Raw genomic sequence first — 22,375 nt, forward strand, 5'->3', positions numbered from 1 at the left:
ATGACATGATCAGTGCAAAATTCTTGACCAGTGGAATTTGAAATATGTGGTTTTATGGAGTCAAATGCTCAACAGTCTCCCACACGGGTTTTCAAAACTCCTTTGCCAGGCTCACTTAGAACTTGTAACAGCTTAAACGTTCTGGATATATTTGTAAGAATTCTTGAAGTAACCTTGTAACCTTGGAAACAGCTGGTATTGACGCCTCATACTCGACCAACATGTGTTTTACACGTTTGGATGGGCTACCGGTATTTCAATTATATTGTATAGCACTGACTAATAGGGTTAGTAACTTCTAATCCGGGTGTTGTTTCAGCTGGTTCAAAGTCAGTTGGTGAAGTGTTGTGTACCAAGTATTTAATAAGAATGTTTAGCTCAGAGCATGACCTGGCTTTGTGGATCCACCTCATTCTTTGCATCACTTGATGACTGAGTTAAGAACTGTTTCTCTTCCCTGTTTCATAGGTAACTTCACCATTAGGTTCCATTCTTCATTAGGAAAATCCTTGTAAGAAGAGACTTCCAACATAAAAAGATATTTTGTTGGAAGGTTTGCAGTGGGATCAGCGTCTCTCAGCAGGACACTGCTTGGACAAGGATATTTGCAGGAGACATTTGAAGCTTACCATGGTTAATGTAAACAGCTGGGAAGCACTTGCAAGTGACACAATATGTGTGGAATCTGGATGTTCTGGTTTCAGATGCTTGATATGGAGATCAATGGACTTTATGGAGCCTGAGTACCACAAGAACTGGCCAGGTGCTGCACTGGAGTACCATCTTGCTGTCACCCACAAATGCCTCCTAGCTGTCTGCCTTGACCTTGGCTAGCTTCATGTACCTCGTCTAGATACCCTCAGAAACAGTGGACTACCAACAGATGTTGAGCACACTGGAAGCTTTCCTTACGGATGTCTTTTGGTGTGAAGTTGTCGTCCATTCTGCAGACAAGCTTAGGCACAGTGGTAGATGAATGGTAGTGGAGTCTGCACCTGCATGGGATACATGTATACATGTATACATGTATACATGTATATTCAATGTATTTCCAGGTTCATCTTGCCCTCTCAGGATTTCCTGTGTTGGTCCTGCAAGAATGAATGCTATTTGCTAAATCCTTTATTGACAAGCTTGTTTGGTTAACGCAGCTGGATATTGGCCTTGTTCTTATTTGTATCGTTATTGACCTTGACTTGTTTCAGTCTCAAAAAATGTGTAAAAAAATTTTGCCATTATCGAGCCATCTAGACCTTATGCTTTGCCACTAATGCATAATAATGCATAATGAGAAACATAGAGGATATTACAATGGTTTTGAACACCAAGAAGGGAAATTTTGATCTCCAAGCAGCCACGCAGAAGAGACTTTCAACATAAAAATACATTTTGTTGGAAGGTTTGCAGTGGGATCAGGGTCTGTCAGCAAGACAGTCTGCTTGGATAAGGATATTTGAAGGAGACATGTGGAGCTTACCAAGGTTGATGCAAACAGCTGGGAAACACTTGCAAGTTACACAACATGTGTGGATTCTGGATGGCCTGGTTTCAGATGCTTGAGTTGAATATGGAGATCGATGAACTAAATAGAGCTTGAATATAACAAGAACTGGCCTGGTGCCATGTTGGAGTACCATGTTGCTGTCACCCGCAAATGCTTCCCAGCTGGCTGCATTGATCCTTGCTAGCTTCATGTACCTCTTCTATACCCCCTTGAAACAGTAAACTGCCAACAGAGTAATGTTGAGCCACTGGAAACTTTCCTTACAGGATGTCTTTTGGTGTGCAGTTGTTGTCCATTCTGCAGACAAGCTCAATGGTAGTGGATTCTGCACATGTCATGAGATGCATATTTTCCTTCAGGTAAAGCTCTTGGTAGGTATTCAACCCATTTTCAGGTCCACCTTGCCTGTTCAGGATTTGCTGCGTTAGTCCCGCAAGAATGAGAAAAATTAGTTCTCATTTTTAGCCATTTAGTATGGATATTGCCCATGTTCTTTTTTGACCTTAACTTTTTTTTCGTCATAAAAAATGCCAAAAAAACTTGACTAATATCCAGCTATTTTGATCCTTTGCTTTGTCACTAATAAACAATTGTGTGTATGTGAAATATTATTAGTTGCAGTATTTTCAGACCTTGAGTGTTGTCTTATTAAACAATTTAAGCCAGATACCTCAATTTAACGAAAATGTGTTATTTATTTATTTATTTATACAGCAGCATGTGGTTTAGCATAGCTAATTTAAACAGAGTCCTGCACAGATGCATGGGTGGGCTAATTCTTGGAAAAGAACTGACAAATGGGGTTAGCATTTTCATTTTGGGTGTCGTTTGGCTGGTTGGAAAGGGAGCACCAAGAAGTAGCCTGGTTGTTGCTTAGCAAACATGACCTGGCTCAGTGGAGTCACCTCTTTCTTTGACTCACTTGAAAGCTGAAACAGCAACTGCTTTTCTTCTTCCTTAGGATACCCGACTGTTGAGATCCATTCTTTGTCAGGAGAATCATTCAGAGTAGAGATGTCCTGCATAAAACAAGATTTTTCTCGGACGTTTGCAGTGGGCTCAAAGTCTCTCAGCAAGATATCGCGTGGCTGAGGATATTAGCACCTGAGACATGAAGAGCTTACCAAGGTTGAAGCAGACACCTGGGAAATGCTTGCAGCAGACACAACATGTGTGAAAGGTGCATGGTCTGGTTTCACATGCTTGATATGGAGATTCATGGACTTTACACAACATACACCTCCAGAAATATTTTTGTTGTTATTTTAGATACAAAATAAGGGTTTTTAGACTATAAAAATGTATTGTTTAGATAGTGAACAAATTCCAATTTTTCCAGAAGCCATGGTTTTGGTAAAAAATTTGAAAATTTTCCCTACTTTCTTTTTGGGCAAAAAAAAGCCTAGAAATATTGTTCACTGATATTGTAGATAGAAAAAGAAAGGTTTTCCATGTAATAAAAATGTGTTTTTAAAATAGTGTAAAAACTCGAATTTTTCCAAAGGGGTTAGTCCATGGTTTTAGTCAAAAATTGGTATTTTTTCCATAGTTTGTTTTTTGTCAAAATAGTCCGAGAAATATTGTTTGCTGATATTCTAGATAGAAAAGAAGGTTTTCTTTAACGTAAAAATTTGTTTTCAAAAAGTGGCAAAATTTGAATTTTTGCAAAGGGGTTAGTCCATGGTTTTGGTCAAAAATTGGAATTTTTTCCATAGTTTGTTTTTTTGCAAAATAGGCTGAGAAATAGTGTTCGCTGATATTCTAGATAGAAAAGAAGGTATTCTTTAACATAAAAGTTTTTTTTGAAAAAAGTGGCAAAATTCGAATTTTTGCAAAGGGGTCAGTGCATAGTTTTTTTCAAAAATTGGAATTTTTTCCATACTTTGTTTATGGGAAAAATAGGCCGAGAAATATTGTTTGCTAATACTCTAGAAAGAAAAGAAGGCTTTCTTTAACATAAAAATTTCTTTTCAAAAAAAATGGCAAAATTCGAGTTTTTGTGAAGGGGTTAGTCCATGGTTTTGGTCAAAAATTGGATTTTTTTCCATACTTTGTTTTTGGGCAAAATAAGCCTACAAAATATTGTTTGCTGATATTCTAAATAGAAAAGAAGGCTTTCTTTAACATAAAAATTTCTTTTCAAAAAAGTGGAACAAATTCGAATTATTGCAAAGGGGTTACTCCATGGTTTTGGTCAAAAATTAGTATTTTTTCCATACTTGGTTTTTGGGAAGAATAGGCCGAGAAATATTGTTTACTGATACTCTAAATAGAAGAGAAGGCTTTGTTTAACACAAAATTTTTTTTGAAAAAAGTGACAAAATTCGAATTTTTGCAAAGGGGTTAGTCCATGGTATTTTCAAAAATTGGAATTTTTTCCATACTTTGTTTTTTTTTGGAAAAAAAGTTAAAAAAAGTTGTTTGCTAATACGCTAGATAGAAAAGAAGGGTTCCTTTAACGTAAAAATGTCTTTTCAAAAAAGTGGAAAAAATTCGAATTTTTGCAAAGGGGTTAGTCCATAGGTTTGGTCAAAAATTAGAATTTTTTCCATAGTTTGTGTTTGGGCAAAAAAGGCCAAGAAATATTATCTGCTCATACTCTAGAAAGAAAAGAAGGCTTTTTTTAACATAAAAATTTCTTTTCAAAAAAGTGGAAAAATTCCAATTTTTTCAAAGGGGTTAGTCCATGGTTTTGGTCAAAAATTGGAATTTTTTCCATAGTTTGTTTTTGGGCAAAATAGGCCGGGAAATATTGTTTGCTGATATTCTAGATAAAAAAGAAGGCTTTCTTTAACAGAAAAATTTCTTTTCAAAAAAGTGTAAAAAATTCGACTTTTTGCAAAGGGGTTAGTCCATGGTTTTGGTCAAAAATTAGATTTTTTTCCATAGTTTGTTTTTTGGCAAAATAGGCCGAGAAATATTATCTCCTAATACTCTAGATAGAAAAGAAGGCTTTCTTTAACATAAAAATTTCTTTTCAAAAAAATGGCACAATTCGAATTTTTTGCAATTTTTCTAGGCAATATAGGCCAGGAAGATGTATTTACGATATTCTACAACGAAAAAACGCCTTTCTAGGTTATATAACAAGAAGTTCAAAAAGTCGAAAAATTGACATTTTTCCAAAGGGATTAATCCATGGTTTCGGTCCAAAAATGGCCATTTTTCCAACTTTTTTTTTTAGGCAATATAGGCCAAGAAAATGTGTTTTTACGATATTCTAGAACGAAAAAACGCCTTTCTAGCCTATAAAATCAAGAAGTTCAAAAAGACGAAAAATGGACATTTTTCCAAAGGGGTTAACCCATGGTTTTGGTCCAAAAATGGCCATTTTCCAACTTTTTTTTTTTAGCAATATAGGCCAAGAAAATGTGTTTTAGGATATTCTAAAGGAGTAAAACGCCTTTCTAGCCTATAAAAAAAGGAAGTTCAGAAAGACTAAAAATTGAGATTTTCCCAAAGGGGTTGACCAATAATTTTGGTCAAAAAATGGCCATTTTTCCAACTTTTTTTTTTACGCAATATAGCCCAAGAAAATGTGTTTTACCATATTCTTGAGCGAAAAAACGCCTTTCTAGCCTACAAAAACAAGAAGTTGAAAAAGACGAAAAATTGACATTTTCCCAAAGGGGTTAACCCATGGTTTTGGTCCAAAAATGGCCATTTTTCCAACTTTTTTTTTTTAGGCAATATAGGCCAAGAAAATGTGTTTTACGATATTCTAGAACGAAAAAACGCCTTTCTAGCCTATAAAAACAAGAAGTTCAAAAAGACGAAAAATTGACATTTTTCCAAAGGGGTTAACCCATGGTTTTGGTCCAAAAATGGCCGTTTTTCCAAATTTTTTTTTTAGGCAATATAGGCCAAGAAAATGTGTTTTACAATATTCTAGAACGGAAAAACGCCTTTCTAGCCTATAAAAACAAGAAGTTCAAAAAGTCGAAAAATTGACATTTTTCCAAAGGGGTTAACCCATGGTTTTGGTCCAAAAATGGCCATTTTTCCAACTTTCTTTTTCGGCAATATAGGCCAAAAAAATGTGTGTTATAATTTTCTCGAACGAAAAAACGCCGTTCTAGCCTATAAAAACAAGAAGTTCAAAAAGACGAAAAATTGACATTTTTCCAAAGGGGTTAACCCATGGTTTTGGTCCAAAAATGGCCATTTTTCCAACTTTTTTTTTTAGGCAATATAGGCCAAGAAAATATGTTTTACAATATTCTAGAACGAAAAAACGCCTTTCTAGCCTATAAAAACAAGAAGTTCAGAAAGACGAAAAATTGACATTTTTCCAAAGGGGTTAACCCATGGTTTTGGTCCAAAAATGGCCATTTTTCCAACTTTTTTTTTTAGGCAATATAGGCTAAGAAAATGTGTTTCACGATATTCTAGAACGAAAAAACGCCTTTCTAGCCTATAAAAACAAGAAGTTCAAAAAGACGAGAAAATGACCTTTTTCCAAAGGGGTTAACCCATGGTTTTGGTTCAAAAATGGCCATTTTTCCAACTTCTTTTTTTTAGGCAATATAGGCCAAGAAAATGTGTTTTACAATATTCTAGAACGAAAAAACGCCTTTCTAGCCTATAAAAACAAGAAGTTGAAAAAGACGAAAAATTGACATTTTCCCAAAGGGGTTAACCCATGGTTTTGGTCCAAAAATGGCCATTTTTCCAACTTTTTTTTTTAGGCAATATAGGCCAAGAAAATGTGTTTTACGATATTCTAGAACGAAAAAACGCCTTTCTAGCCTATAAAATCAAGAAGTTCAAAAAGACGAAAAATGGACATTTTTCCAAAGGGGTTAACCCATGGTTTTGGTCCAAAAATGGCCGTTTTTCCAAATTTTTTTTTTAGGCAATATAGGCCAAGAAAATGTGTTTTACAATATTCTAGAACGGAAAAACGCCTTTCTAGCCTATAAAAACAAGAAGTTCAAAAAGTCGAAAAATTGACATTTTTCCAAACGGGTTAACCCATGGTTTTGGTCCAAAAATGGCCATTTTTCCAACTTTCTTTTTAGGCAATATAGGCCAAAAAAATGTGTGTTATAATTTTCTCGAACGAAAAAACGCCGTTCTAGCCTATAAAAACAAGAAGTTCAAAAAGACGAAAAATTGACATTTTTCCAAAGGGGTTAACCCATGGTTTTGGTCCAAAAATGGCCATTTTTCCAACTTTTTTTTTTAGGCAATATAGGCCAAGAAAATGTGTTTTACAATATTCTAGAACGAAAAAACGCCTTTCTAGCCTATAAAAACAAGAAGTTCAGAAAGACGAAAAATTGACATTTTTCCAAAGGGGTTAACCCATGGTTTTGGTCCAAAAATGGCCATTTTTCCAACTTTTTTTTTTAGGCAATATAGGCTAAGAAAATGTGTTTTACAATATTCTAGAACGAAAAAACGCCTTTCTAGCCTATAAAAACAAGAAGTTCAAAAAGACGAGAAAATGACCTTTTTCCAAAGGGGTTAACCCATGGTTTTGGTTCAAAAATGGCCATTTTTCCAACTTCTTTTTTTTAGGCAATATAGGCCAAGAAAATGTGTTTTACAATATTCTAGAACGAAAAAACGCCTTTCTAGCCTATAAAAACAAGAAGTTCAAAAAGACGAAAAATTGACATTTTCCCAAACGGGTTAACCCATGGTTTTGGTCCAAAAATGGCCATTTTTCCACCTTTTTTTTTTAGGCAATATAGGCCAAGAAAATGTTTTTTACGATATTCTAGAAGGGAAAAACGCCTTTCTAGCCTATAAAAACAAGAAGTTCAAAAAGACGAAAAATTGACATTTTTCCAAAGGGGTTAACCCATGGTTTTGGTCCAAAAATGGCCATTTTTCCAACTTTTTTTTTTAGGCAATATAGGCCAAGAAAATGTGTTTTACGATATTCTAGAAGGGAAAAACGCCTTTCTAGCCTATAAAAACAAGAAGTTCAAAAAGTCGAAAAATTGACATTTTTCCAAAGGGGTTAACCCAAGGTTTTGGTCCAAAAATGGCCATTTTTCCAGCTTTTTTTTTTAGGCAATATAGGCCAAGAAAATGTGTTTTACGATATTCTAGAACGAAAAAACGCCTTTCTAGCCTATAAAATCAAGAAGTTCAAAAAGACGAAAAATGGACATTTTTCCAAAGGGGTTAACCCATGGTTTTGGTCCAAAAATGGCCATTTTCCAACTTTTTTGTTTTAGCAATATAGGCCAAGAAAATGTGTTTTAGGATATTCTAAGGGGGTAAAACGCCTTTCTAGCCTATAAAAAAAGTAAGTTCAAAAAGACGAAAAATTGACATTTTCCCAAACGGGTTAACCCATGGTTTTGGTCCAAAAATGGCCATTTTTCCACCTTTTTTTTTTAGGCAATATAGGCCAAGAAAATGTTTTTTACGATATTCTAGAAGGGAAAAACGCCTTTCTAGCCTATAAAAACAAGAAGTTCAAAAAGACGAAAAATTGACATTTTTCCAAAGGGGTTAACCCATGGTTTTGGTCCAAAAATGGCCATTTTTCCAACTTTTTTTTTTAGGCAATATAGGCCAAGAAAATGTGTTTTACGATATTCTAGAAGGGAAAAACGCCTTTCTAGCCTATAAAAACAAGAAGTTCAAAAAGACGAAAAATTGACATTTTTCCAAAGGGGTTAACCCAAGGTTTTGGTCCAAAAATGGCCATTTTTCCAGCTTTTTTTTTTAGGCAATATAGGCCAAGAAAATGTGTTTTACGATATTCTAGAACGAAAAAACGCCTTTCTAGCCTATAAAATCAAGAAGTTCAAAAAGACGAAAAATGGACATTTTTCCAAAGGGGTTAACCCATGGTTTTGGTCCAAAAATGGCCATTTTCCAACTTTTTTGTTTTAGCAATATAGGCCAAGAAAATGTGTTTTAGGATATTCTAAGGGGGTAAAACGCCTTTCTAGCCTATAAAAAAAGTAAGTTCAGAAAGACTAAAAATTGAGATTTTCCCAAAGGGGTTGACCAATAATTTTGGTCCAAAAATGGCCATTTTTCCAACTTTTTTTTTTTAGGCAATATAGCCCAAGAAAATGTGTTTTACCATATTCTTGAGCGAAAAAACGCCTTTCTAGCCTACAAAAACAAGAAGTTGAAAAAGACGAAAAATTGACATTTTCCCAAAGGGCTTAACCCATGGTTTTGGTCCAAAAATGGCCATTTTTCCAACTTTTTTTTTTAGGCAATATAGGCCAAGAAAATGTGTTTTACGATATTCTAGAACGAAAAAACGCCTTTCTAGCCTATAAAAACAAGAAGTTCAAAAAGACGAAAAATTGACATTTTTCCAAAGGGGTTAACCCATGGTTTTGGTCCAAAAATGGCCGTTTTTCCAAATTTTTTTTTTAGGCAAGATAGGCCAAGAAAATGTGTTTTACAATATTCTAGAACGGAAAAACGCCTTTCTAGCCTATAAAAAAAAGAAGTTCAAAAAGACGAAAAATTGACATTTTCCCAAAGGGGTTAACCCATGGTTTTGGTCCAAAAATGGCCATTTTTCCAACTTTTTTTTTTAGGCAATATAGGCCAAGAAAATGTGTTTTACGATATTCTAGAACGAAAAAACGCCTTTCTAGCCTATAAAATCAAGAAGTTCAAAAAGACGAAAAATTGACATTTTTCCAAAGGGGTTAACCCATGGTTTTGGTCCAAAAATGGCCGTTTTTCCAAATTTTTTTTTTAGGCAAGATAGGCCAAGAAAATGTGTTTTACAATATTCTAGAACGGAAAAACGCCTTTCTAGCCTATAAAAACAAGAAGTTCAAAAAGTCGAAAAATTGACATTTTTCCAAAGGGGTTAACCCATGGTTTTGGTCCAAAAATGGCCATTTTTCCAACTTTCTTTTTAGGCAATATAGGCCAAAAAAATGTGTGTTATAATTTTCTAGAACGAAAAAACGCCGTTCTAGCCTATAAAAACAAGAAGTTCAAAAAGACGAAAAATTGACATTTTTCCAAAGGGGTTAACCCATGGTTTTGGTCCAAAAATGGCCATTTTTCCAACTTTTTTTTTTAGGCAATATAGGCCAAGAAAATGTGTTTTACAATATTCTAGAACGAAAAAACGCCTTTCTAGCCTATAAAAAAAAGAAGTTCAAAAAGACGAAAAATTGACATTTTCACAAAGGGGTTAACCCATGGTTTTGGTCCAAAAATGGCCATTTTTCCAAGTTTTTTTTTTAGGCAATATAGGCCAAGAAAATGTGTTTTACGTCCTTCTAGAAGGGAAAAACGCCTTTCTAGCCTATAAAAAGAGGAAGTTCAAAAAGACGAAAAATGGACATTTTTCCAAAGGGGTTAACCCATGGTTTTGGTCGAAAAATGGCCATTTTTCGAACTTTTTTTTTTAGGCAATATAGGCCAAGAAAATGTGTTTAACGATATTCTAGAACGAAAAAACGCCTTTCTAGCCTATAAAAACAGGAAGTTCAAAAAGACGAAAAATTGACATTTTCCCAAAGGGGTTAACCCATGGTTTTGGTCCAAAAATGGCCATTTTTCCAGCTTTTTTTTTTAGGCAATATAGGCCAAGAAAATGTGTTTTACCATATTCTAGAACGAAAAAACGCCTTTCTAGCCTATAAAAAGAGGAAGTTCAAAAAGACGAAAAATTGGCATTTTCCCAAAGGGGTTAACCCATGGTTTTGGTCCAAAAATGGCCATTTTTCTAAGTTTTTTTTTTAGGCAATATAGGCCAAGAAAAAGTGTTTAACGATATTCTAGAACGAAAAAACGCCTTTCTAGCCTATAAAAACAGGAAGTTAAAAAAGACGACAAATTGACATTTTCCCAAAGGGGTTAACCCATGGTTTTGGTCCAAAAATGGCCATTTTTCCAGCTTTCTTTTTTAGGCAATATAGGCCAAGAAAATGTGTTTTACGATATTCTAGAACGAAAAAACGCCTTTCTAGCCTATAAAAACAAGAAGTTCAAAAAGACGAAAAATTGACATTTTTCCAAAGGGGTTAACCCATGATTTTGGTCCAAAAATGGCCATTTTTCCAATCTTTTTTTGTTAGGCAATATAGGCCGAGAAAATGTGTTTCACAATGTTCTAGAACGAAGAAACGCCTTTCTAGCCTATAAAAACAAGAAGTTTAAAACAAGAAAAAATTGACAAAAGACGAAAAATTGACATTTTTCCAAAGGGGTTAACCCATGGTTTTGGTCCAAAAATGGCCATTTTTCCAACTTTTTTTTTAGGCAATATAGGCCAAGTAAATGTGTTTTACGATATTCTGGAATGAGAAACGCCTTTGTAGCCTATAAAAACAAGAAGTTCGAAAAGACGAAAAATTGACATTTTTCCAAAGGGGTTAACCCATGGTTTTGGTTTAAAAATGGCCATTTTTCTAACTTTTTTTTTTTTTAAGGCAATATAGGCCAGAAAAATGTCTTTTACTATATTCTAGAAAGAAAAAACGGTTTTCTAGGCTAGAAAAACAAGAAGTTTAAAAAGTCGAAAAAATTGACATTTTTCCAAAGGGGTAACACCCATTGTTTTGGACGAAAGATGGCCATTTTTCCGAGTTTTTTTGTTAGGCAATATAGGCCTGGAAGATGTATTTACGATATTCTACAACGAAAAAACGCCTTTCTAGGCTATAAAAACAAGAAGTTAAAACGTCGGAAAATTGACATTTTTCCAAAGGGATTAACCCATGGTTTTGGTCCAAAAGTGGCCATTTTTCCACTTTTTTTTTTAGGCTTTATAGGCGAGGAAAATGTTTTTTACAATATTCTAGAACGAAAAAACGCCTTTCTAGGCTTTAAAAACAGGAAGTTCAAAAAGTCGAAAAATTGACATTTTTTCAAAGGGGTTAACCCATGGTTTTGGACCAAAAATGGCCATTTTTCCTAATTTTTTTTTTAGGCAATATAGGCCAAGGAAATGTCTTTTACGATATTCGAAGAACGAAAAAACGCCTTTCTAGGCTATAAAAACAAGAAGTTCAAAAAAGTCGAAAAATTGACATTTTTCCAAAGGGGTAAACCCATGTTTTTGAAAAAACGCCTTTCTAGGAAGAAAAACAAGAAAATCAAAACGACCAAAAAGTGACATTTTTCCAAAGGGGTTAACCCATGGTTTTGGTTCAAAAATGGCCATTTTTCCAACCTTTTTTTAAGGCAATACAGGCCAGGAAAATGTCTTTTATGATATTGTAGAACGAAAAAACGATTTTCTAACCTATAAAAACAAGAAGTTCAAAAAGTCGAAAAATTGACATTTTTCCATGGTTTTGGTAAAAACTTGAATTTTTTCCATACTTGGTTTTTGGCCAAAATAAGCCGAGAAATATTGTTTACTGATACTGTTAATAGAAGAGAAGGGTTTGTTTAACAAATTTTTTTTTTGAAAAAAGTGGAAAAATTCGAATTTTTGCAAAGTGGATAGTCCATGGTTTTTTTCAAAAATTGGAATTTTTTCCATACTTTCTTTTTGGCCAAAATAGGCTGAGAAATATTGTTTGCTAGAATTATTGTTTGTTTTCATTGTAGATAGAAAAGGAGCCTCTAAAGATAATAAAATGCATCTTTGAGATTGTCACTAAGTTTTGTGTTTTTGGAGGGGTTACCATGTAGTTAGTTATTATACAGGAAAATAAACTTTAAATAAATAAATAAAAAGGGAACAACAAAGGAGAAAATAAGAATTGTTACCCAAAATCATTGGTTAACCTCTTTGCAGAAATCATAAATGACCACGATCAAAATTAAACTGGTATGGTTAAATCCTGGACCAAGAATAAGCGTGTAACAAAAACAGAAAGAAATAAAGAAGTAATAGAAGAAAAAATCTTCACCCACAATCATGGGCTAATGACTTAACAAAAATCCTAGATGCAGGCTACCAATACCGACCGTTTCCTATCTTTTGTATCGTCATTTAGTGAAAAGTACCAGCACATTAAACTTCACCTGCACAGTACACAAGCTGCACCAAATTAAACCGAACACCACCGCTCTACACAAACTTCACAACACTAAGTCATTTATTCTATATTTTGACGGTTACTGATGTACGTAACACAAGTGACGTGATCATTAGCCTGCCTAGCAAGTGTTTCAGGGACGGGATGGAGGGGAAAATGAGGAAAAATTTCCTTTTCTCCCCTCCCTCACTCCCTTCTTGCCTCTTTTTTGCTCTCACCCCAACTTTGTTGACGAACTCATGCGCAGGCTATGTGATCACGAACACAAAAAATTGTTAATAGAGGTGATTGAAGATAGGTTGCTCGGTCTTAGGTTTGGATCTGTTTCTTTTGCTGACAGCTGTGTAAAATACTCCATACTCTGAAACTTCAACACCTAGTAAACAGAAAATAGAGTTACCTCAGTCTCCAACACAGTTGTGAAGCTACGCAGCCTGTTGTTGTGTCTACTAGTAATGGATAGCAAGTCAAACTTCAGATCTGTATGTCCGGGTTGAAGCATGACTGATGTGTTGTTTCCTAACACAATACTTTTTGCTCCACTTTGATGGACTAGCACCCTGTCTTAGACTTAGAGAGTAAAAGCATTTGCAGGATGCTGTGGGTGTGCATTGTGGTAAAAGTCGTAAAAAAGGCAACAATTAGTAATGTGCAACTTGTTTTGGAACATTATTTGCATGTTTTTACAAACTGAAGCGCTTTCCTTTCTTTGGACACATTAGGGCCATTTATACAAGGGAAAATAAGACGCGTCCTAAAATAAGACGCAAACTGTCCTGTATAAATAGCACATTAAGACGCACCTCAGCTAAGAGGCCTCTTATCGAAGAGCAGGTGTTAAGGGCTGTTCTTAAATAAGATGCGTCTTAGCTAAATTTCCAAAGAAATGTGCTGTTTATACGGGATAGTTTGTGTCTTATTTAGGACGCATCCTATGTAAGACGCATCTTATTTCCCTCGTATAAATGGCCCTATTCCTACTTGTAATACAACCACATTAAAAATTATGTCTTTCTGTAAACAAAAAATAGAGCATTCATTCTTGTTTTGATAATAATAATTTCCTCTTAAAATCGCAACTGGTAGGAGGTAAACCAGACGAGTTAGCTAATTTACAGACGTGGCCGAGGTTTTGAACGTGGGACTACTGAGAACAAATCCAGTTGGTGGTCAGAGTGGGACTCAAACTCTAGCCTTGGAAATACAAGTCAAGTCCATTGCTCTAACCGCTCGGCAACGCTACCTCCGTACAATCTTGAATTGACCTCCAATAACAATCTAATAACTTCTTACCTCATTTCCCCAGCTTGTCCAGTGTGGTGTTAAGTTTCGTGCAAACATCTCAAGGCATCGAGAAGAGGGTGGTATATAACAGGAGAGAATTTCTGCAGAAGGGGTATCAGTGTTAGTATAGTCAAATAAAGTTTAGGGAAAAATGAGCCAAATGTGCTCTGTAGAGGTAAGCAGCTCTGTACTATTTAATAGTACAGAGATGCTCACCTCTGGAGATCTAAAATCTGTGGACTTTCTTTACAGTACCCTCCACGTCAATCCCCCCAATAACAAATTGACCCAGTCCACTAAATTAAGCATTGGTGTGACGCAAGACATTATACGCAGTCTCACATGAAATACAGAACATCAAAATTCACTTTTTGATTAAATAGACTTGTCCCTGATGAAATACATGCAAAACTGACACCGAAACTGTACTAATATATAGATTTAGCCAGGGCTAAAAGTGAAGCTCCCACTAATAAATTTATAAGAAATTTAAATCAAACACATTCATGTGTCTTTTGAGGGAAAGGCTAAATGATTTTAAAGAAAAATAATTTACAAACAGTCCAAGAGTGAAACAAATCCGACATCAAGTTAATAGCCTTATATGTACACCCAAACGATACCAATCATCTTGACGAGTCAAGAGCCACAATGGCTCTTGATCACAGTAGATTAGCCAATTTACAGTACATTGTAATATTAAAAGGTTGCATTCCCTTTCTAAAAGGGGGGCAAAAATAAAAAATCAAGCCAAATTTTCTGTTTGACAACTTTACTTTACAAAATCGAGCCAACAAAATTAATCTGGTGACTAGATTATACTTTTTATACATCACATCTGAGGTAAACAGTACTATCCGGCATTGTTTTTTTTAGTAAGCTTACATACCTCGGGCAGAATGCGGTTTTTCACAATTTTGCAGGACAAATTGTACTCATTCATTCATTTATTAAATGAAAGTTTCTGAAGATCTGTCATCTAGACTTACCATTCAGAGGTGGTTTCCTGGAGTGGATCCTGCAGGGCACACTACAGATCACTTGTTCATATGGTAATAATCTTTCCCATCCTCTCTTTGATGACTCTACTGAATCTAAGGAGTGGCCAGTATCTTTTACATTTCTTTTTAGGTTGATATCTGTACCAGTATTACAAACTGCTTCATTTACTTGTAAGTCTAAAAATTCATCATCATCACTTGACCTTTCTAATTTATACGACAGGTGTTTTAATCCACAAAGCATTGGTCTGTGTTCATGTGATTTTTGCCAAGTCACAGTTTGCAACATGTCATGCACATTTTTACTTTCAGTACCATCAGCTGCTGTAGTAATTTTGTTGAAATCTTGGATGTAAAAATTAGTGTCACTTTCATTGCTTGCAAGTCTTTTCCTTTTCATTTGTGGTGATGAAGTATTCCAGAATTCCCTTTGTTCTAAGCTACACCTCTTCTTGTCTTCATCAAACTTGTCATCCATAATCAAATTCGAACAATATTCCCTCAAACCATTATCCCCTTCTGGTTTAAATCTGCCAATCAATAAAGGCTCGTAAGGTTTCTTATGTGGTGAATCCAAATCAGTTACCAGTTCTCCTCTTCTTGTGACCTTAACCCAGTACCACTCTGCCACTAACTCAACTGACCAATGAGGAAAAAGCTCTGACTTGGTGAACCTGAGATACTTTTGTTTGTTTGTTACCCAGATCCCCACCAGTGCTCCAGGAGCAAGAAGCTGGGGGACTGGTAGAGACTTGATCTGCCATAGGGACATGAAGGAATACCTTTAACAGAAGATAAACAAAGTGAAACACTTGAACAGTTCTGAATCAAGGGATGTTAAAACTGGAGCCTTAAAATGCCGGTTACATCTTCCCTTGACAGAGGCAGCTTCTGTGTGCCACTCTTCAGGCTGGTTTTCACTAGTGACGAAGTCAGAATCAGGGTCGGAGTCATAATCAGAAGTGTGGCTAGTGCTTATCATCTAGTGAAAACAGTGTTCTGATTTTGCTTATGACTCCGTCGCTTACATTCAGCTTATGATCTAGTGAAAACCAGATTGTCAGAGTCAGAAGCAGAAGCCGAAGAACTAAACCAATCACAAAGCGTGGGAATGTGCATTGTTATTGGTTTATCCTGCCGTTATTCTAACTCTGATCCCGCCATGCTTACGACTCCACCTACGATTCCGATTTTTTATTTTCACTAGGGGATAAGCGGTCTTACAACTCTGCTTACAACTCTGAATCTGACTCTGTCGCTAGTCAAAATCAGCCTTTACAGTATATCCACATAGCGAGGCTGTAAAAACTTTAAGGGAAAAATGGTGCGGCAAAGGACAGGAAGAGGCAAGGAGTACTTGGCATAATTTCTTTGCTTTCTATCTTCCCCTATCCTTTGGCTTTTTAAATGAATCCTTTCTCAAACCTTTTACACCTGGACCACATCATACCAAGATTATTTATTTTATTATTCTAACCAATAAATCTGTAGATGAAATCTTATGGTGTTACCATTCAAATAAAACTTATTGGGCAGAACTTTCACATAGTACTGTTTACTTTACAAGATTTGACAAAACAAAACAAAAATTTGATTTTGTTTGTGATTTTATTCTTTGGTCACTGTCAGCAATAAAAGGGTTATCGAAGAAGTGTGCCATATACCTTTTTAACAAGGGGTAATAAATTATAGGAGGGGTGGCGAATGGTAAAATCCGAGACTTGCTGAGATATCGAAATCCTAGTTAGAAATCAGTGCCCGAGACTCTTTGGTGAAAAGTTCCGAGACTGAAAAAAAGTAAAAACAAACCATGAAAAAAAGAGACTTCGAGACTTATGAAAAACGCTTCCAAGATTTTGAGATCCTGCCAAAATTTTCTGAGACCCACGTTTTTCGAGGTACCATTCGCCACCCCTTATAGGGTACGGGGTGATATTAAGTAGGATTTTGGTATACATTTACTTAAGTGGAGAAAAACTAGAAGTTATCGTCATACTTTGAGCCTCGTCTTGCAGACTTGTTATACCAAGGAGGATCTAGCACTACTAGATTATAAAGTCCATTTTGTTGGGCTGTGAAAATAAAAGAAAATAATTAAAATAAATTATGAGTTAACAAATGTAAAATCTTACTGCTGGCATCCATTGGTAAAAGAAAAAGATAGTACCATTTCCAGTCACTATTCTGAAAAAAAGGAGGCAGATTTTTTTGAAACTGGAGAAAACAAACTCTGTTTTCAAACAAAAAGAGTTGACAAGGCTTAGACCTGGTTAGCTTTATAGTTGGGAGTGCTCAGGGGAGCTCAAGACTGCTGAGCAGGATGTCTGGGTTCAAATCCTGGCTGGATCACAATTCGGGGTCTTTAACCTTTTTAAGTCCCAACCGCGGCAGGATTAGCTCAGTCGGTAGAGCGCTTGACTGCAGAGCGGGAGGTCGCGGGTTCGATTCCCGGGGCCGGACCAATACTTAGGGTCTTAAAATAACTGAGAAATGAAGGTACTTCCTTTGCCCTGCGGGCGGCTGGACCTTCGCGTGGCTCAGATGACCACGTAAAATGGCGGTCCCGTCTCCATCAGGAGACGTTAAAATGAGGGTCACAAGTTTATTAGCCTTTGGCTATTAAGTGCTACCCTCTTTAAATAAAGGCTATTTTATTTTTTATTTTTTTAAGAGTGACCAACATTATTTTTCTCTTTGCAATACCAATAAATAATCAAGAAGAAAAGGTTATGAGATGTAATCAAATGATCATGATCACCTCAGGGAAAATGCTATGATCTTCTATCAAATTCTCTCAACCTATTCCTTAACCCTTTAAGTCCCAATGGTGACCAACATCAATTTTCTCCCAACAATATCCATACCTTATCAAGAGATTAGGTTATGAGAATTTATGAAATGATCACTAAAGAGAAAATGCTTTGATCTGCCATCAAATTCTCTCAACTAATTCTTAAAGGAAATGTATGGAGATCAGTTTGGAGAATTTGTATGTGGATATTGGGGCTTAAAGGGTTAAGGAAATCTATGGAGACCAGTTTGGACAATTTGTAAATGGATATTGGGTCTTAAAGGGTTAAATAACTGAGGAGAATGTGCTGTCTTCGTAATGACACCTGCAAATGGTTAGACTTTCTAGTCTTCTTGGATAAGGCCAAAAAACCATAGGTCCCGTCTCACAGCACTTTCACTTATCTGGATCTTATGGGAAGTAAAAAAACCCACAACACTGTTCGAAAAGAGTAGGGGACGTAGACCCTGGTGGTGTGGCCAACTTCTCCTAGGTTGGGTGGGTTACCTTTAAGGACACACTTAAATTGGAGGCCCACTCTGTTGTGTGGTTCGCACCACATGGTGGAAGTGATTAAAATTAAAATAAATAGAGTGTTATATGACAACAGGTAGTATCCAAAAATACTAACCATGATCAATAAGAGGTTGTAAGTTGCTTGAATCAGACATCAAGAAAGTACACTGAGGAGGTATAATGTATGGCTGTCCACAGATGTTAAGTAATGCTGGCTCTTCTTTTAAATGGGATATCAAATGACCGAATAAGTTGTGTTCACTGGGAAGATTTTTATCTGTAGAAATTAAAAAAAAAAAGATAAAACATTTACAGCTTTTAAGTCTGGTCTGGACATGTCTGTTGCCTGTGCATTTATTGTTTTTGATCGGCAGGTACAAAACACAGGTAACAAGTACAGGTTAGAGTGCAGGTCACAGTACTGTGCTACAGTAAATAAACAACACTGAAAGTGTCTCCTAGCCCTAATCCAATCCAAAATAGAGTTTTGGCTTAAGGGGAAACCGGTTATGTCCTTATTTATCAATACTGCAGTGACCTGAACTTGTGACTAGTCTGCAGTGTGTCTTGTACCTGCCATTCCCTCATAGAGAAGTTTTAGTGTTTAAAAGGCTGGGTGGTTTTTAATCTCCTGGACATTCAATTTTGCTATCCTGGTACATCATGATAGACATTAACGACAGAAAAAGATGCAGCTGTTAAAAACAATAAGGACAACTGGCTTGCCTCATTAACTGAACTCTAGTTTCCAAAAAAAACACATTCACAAGGTTAAATTTGAAATAAGGGCATTTACAACTGAAAAAAATGCAACAGAAATTTGTTTCAATATATAATCTAAACAGGAAACAAATGTTTAGAGCAAAACTGTTCACCAGGGCATATTGCAGTGAGTAGGAACTTCATTCCCAGGGTCCTACACGGCCCCTGGAGAGAGAGGGGGGCTGAGGAGTGAAGAAGCCTGGGAATGAGGTTAAGAGCGTACATCAGTTTGACCATCATTTGCATTATAAATAGCCATTGTAAAGAGATTGAATGCCCTTAATTAAGTTGTTGCATGCCTCTATTGCAGAAGCAGCTGTTGTAGCAATGGCTGCTTCAGATCTTCAAGTAGGTTGGATACCCACTTATCTAGACCCTGTGCCACCCTTAGGCCGCTCTAAGGGCGTCAATTTGTAAGGTGGTGACCTAGGCTCTGGGTCCTCCCCTTATAGATCTGCTTCCAGGGGCCTGTTTCTCAAAAAGCCCGGAAACTTTTCAAGTCCAAAGGCAAATTTTAAAATCAAAACCTGTCACAAACCAGTCACTTTTGCTTCATCAACTGACAGTTTCACTATATTATTCTCAAAACTATTGAAACTTTGCTCTTGAATGCAAACACAACAAACAAAAAACAGCTTTCTGGGCCTGAAAAGTAACTGGAATTTTCACGAAACAGGCTCCTGGGCAGAAAAAATTCTGTGCAAGCTTCTGCTAATTGTTTGCTGTGGGCTCAATGCAAGCTTCTCTGTGTGTTTGTTTGTATCATGCTGAGAGGCATCAACAAAACCTGGATTGGACTGGATCGGATCAACCCCTATATTCCACCAAATAATAAGAAGTTAGGGATAGTGTTCTGGGGGTTTACCCGATCCGGTCCGATCCAGGTTGATTGTCAACAGCCCATTATGAGAGACTTGTTCACAAGGTAAAAATGTTTGTAGAGAGGTTGCCATTAGTTAAGATTTGTTTCTACAACAAACGGCACATTCATAAATGAATTGTGTGTTGGTTGGAGCACTATGCCATGATTTAGTAAAATAAAAAAAATTGGAAATTTTACCTGGCACTACTGTACATGAATCTACTTCAAAGTCCTCACAACTGGAAAGAAAATATCTTTTTTCTACCCCAGTCCTCACAAGATTCTCCAGGACTTTAAGAATTGTCCCTTTCACCTTAATGTATGAAAACAAAGATTTGATAAAATTAACAGTGATTAATAAAACGCATTTAGATGCAATTTAACAGAGTTAACAACAAGGAGCTTTATAAGCCTTATTCTACTGGCCAGCAGTGTTATGAGATGTGCATGCACCAGTATCCCACCTGCTCTTGCAGTTGTGTGCACTGTAGCATGTTCTAGAGTGCTTTTAGCATTCTGATGTTTTGGCATCTTTGGCCATTTTATTGCAGTTTCCAGAATGTTATTCTTCTTGCTTGAGTTCATTTTTAACGTTCTGGCATTGGTGTGTTCGGGCATTTTTTATTTTTTAGTGAGCATTTATTCAGCCTTGGTGTCTCACAATCGTGGTGACTGAGCAGTGGCGGATCCACACCTACAGATAAGGGGGGAGGGGGGATCCCGGTCATCCAGACCCCAAGATAAGGGGGAGGGGGGCAGTCGCAAAAATTTTTTTTTTTCATTTGGACTAAAAATAAGGGGGACCCCTCCCCTAGATCTGCCACTGCTGAGTCAGTTTATAGCATTCCCCACCTCCCCCCTGTTTATCCATATTTCCACTGACTTGCTCAGTGTGGTGAGTGCCTGCTTTCTTCCCTTGCCCACGGGGGCTCATGACTGGGTTACCAGGATCTGCCAGCCATAGGAGCAGTCTCTTTCTAGGAGGTGGCTGCCAAGAGAGAGGAGAAGTGTGACATCCTATTACCATGGTAGTAAAATTTCTGGATCACAACAATAGGAAGCTTTAGCAACAACGATGGCGACAGCAACAAAAACGGCAAAAAAGAATAAGTTTATATTAGCAAAACAACAACTTTGGACTTACATCATGATATTTGGTACATTTCTTTATAGCCATTGTAGTAGTAAGTACAATTATTGCGACATCCAACAACCTAATTTCACGCGCCCGCTCTATGGAGAAGGCGAACAAAACACAAAAATGTTCTTTTTCTTTTTCTAAACTTTGATACCGTCCTTTTAGATTTAACTCCAGAAAATTCTGCCAACATTTGACAAATTAAATGAAAGTGAATAGGATTATGAAGTTTGAAACAGTGCAAATTCACTTTTTAAGAGACATTTTCGGTTTGTTGTCATCCAGAAATTCTGCTACCATGGCAATGTGACGTAATGACTTCTACTCTCAATGGTGGAAGCTCCTGGATATCTCAGGCACCTCAATGCAGTTGTTCAATAACTGACTGAGGTGAAACTGACTGCCTTTAGGATTAATTCACAAGTTTGGTTCCAGTAAAAAAAAATTATGCCAAATGATAAATAAATAAATTAGGAAAATAATGGTAAGAAAATAATGTGTTTAAGTACCTTCTGGTGGTAAAGAAGAGCTTCTGTGTCCTTCTCCTCCTCAATTGGATAACCTTTCACGGATTTTTTTCGCTGGGTTTACAGAGAGGGGAAGAAAAACATTTAATTATTGACTTAGAGCACAAGACACGTCCGGTCAAAAAAAAGCCATTAGATACTGTGAAGGGTTTTTAGTGGAGTTACAACAATGCAACAAGGGGTGATAAAATAAAAATATAGGAAGGGTATGGGGTGATAGTAAGTATACGATCTTGGTATACATTGGATTAAGAAGAGAAAAACAAGATCGTATGTATTCAGTGCCGTATTTTAAGCATCACCATACTTTCCTCATCCTCTGAGTGACATGTATTTCTAACTGTTGTACGTTTTCAGGCTACATGCCTTTCTATATAAATTTCATTTGTTTGCATGAGAATTGATCAGCATGCAGTCACGTATTTGTATGGGAATAAAACCGCTTACACATCTTGCATTTGGGCTGCCTGTGCCTATCTAGCTAGTCCTTTGAAAGTCTCTGAAGAGCTAGCTAAAAAAGTTCACTCTTGAGGCAGCATACAGATCATGTGAGAATCTAATCTAGCGATTGCCGTTCCATAAAGAATCAATCAAGTTAACTCAGTTAGTGTTACACGCTTACCTTTCGTTTATGCGTACCACTGTTTGTAACTGAAGATCGAAAGTAAGGTTCAAACAAAGCGAATAAACTGTCTTTGCAGCACAAGGACAACTCCGAAACTGACTCAGAAATACTTCTTTGGTGATCGACAAGAAGTCCATTTTCACAGCAGCCGATCACAGCCATTTTAGCGTTTTATAAACTCACACGCGAGAATTTCTGCCTTTGAGAAAAATGTTGCAGGCGTTCAAGGATGGTACCCTGGGAACTAGCCTCCCCGCAGACGTCCTTCTCCAATGAATGCTTGAACGAACGATGGGTGTAAACCTTTTCCGATCTCATGTCCGTTGTTCTGCCCGATTTCTTATCGGATTTCATGTCCGATTTCTTGTCCGATTTTATGTCCGATTTTTTTGTCCCATTTCATGTCGGAGATTTTTTGTCCG

The 22,375-nt window shown here is 36.5% G+C and overlaps 1 protein-coding gene across 1 annotated transcript; it reads right to left on the reverse strand.

Moving 5' to 3' along the window:
* Nucleotides 1-12,567: 12,567 nt before the first annotated feature.
* LOC140953870 (N(6)-adenine-specific methyltransferase METTL4-like) lies at nucleotides 12,568-22,129 on the reverse strand. Its single transcript, XM_073403247.1, has 8 exons — nucleotides 21,951-22,129; nucleotides 21,311-21,382; nucleotides 19,862-19,976; nucleotides 18,155-18,316; nucleotides 16,729-16,804; nucleotides 14,721-15,514; nucleotides 13,741-13,832; nucleotides 12,568-12,823 (listed from the first exon to the last, which is right to left on the reverse strand). Exons 1-8 carry the CDS (start codon nucleotides 22,113-22,115, stop codon nucleotides 12,704-12,706), a joined length of 1,596 nt encoding a protein of 531 aa, XP_073259348.1. The 5' UTR covers nucleotides 22,116-22,129; the 3' UTR covers nucleotides 12,568-12,703.
* Between the last annotated feature and the right edge of the window lie 246 nt (nucleotides 22,130-22,375).

The sequence above is a fragment of the Porites lutea genome, chromosome 12, assembly GCF_958299795.1.
Source record: "Porites lutea chromosome 12, jaPorLute2.1, whole genome shotgun sequence".
Lineage (NCBI taxonomy): Eukaryota > Metazoa > Cnidaria > Anthozoa > Scleractinia > Poritidae > Porites > Porites lutea.

Bases quoted from the DNA above. Each gene is read 5' to 3' on its own strand.
- LOC140953870 (XM_073403247.1), bottom strand. From the start codon at position 22,115: ATGGCTGTGATCGGCTGCTGTGAAAATGGACTTCTTGTCGATCACCAA. The intron at 13,833-14,720 runs GTAAGTCTAGAT...CCCCTTCTGCAG, and splicing joins CAGGAAACCACCTCTGAATG to AAATTCTCTCCTGTTATATA. The intron at 12,824-13,740 runs GTAAGAAGTTAT...TCTGTTTACTAG, and splicing joins GGACAAGCTGGGGAAATGAG to GTGTTGAAGTTTCAGAGTAT.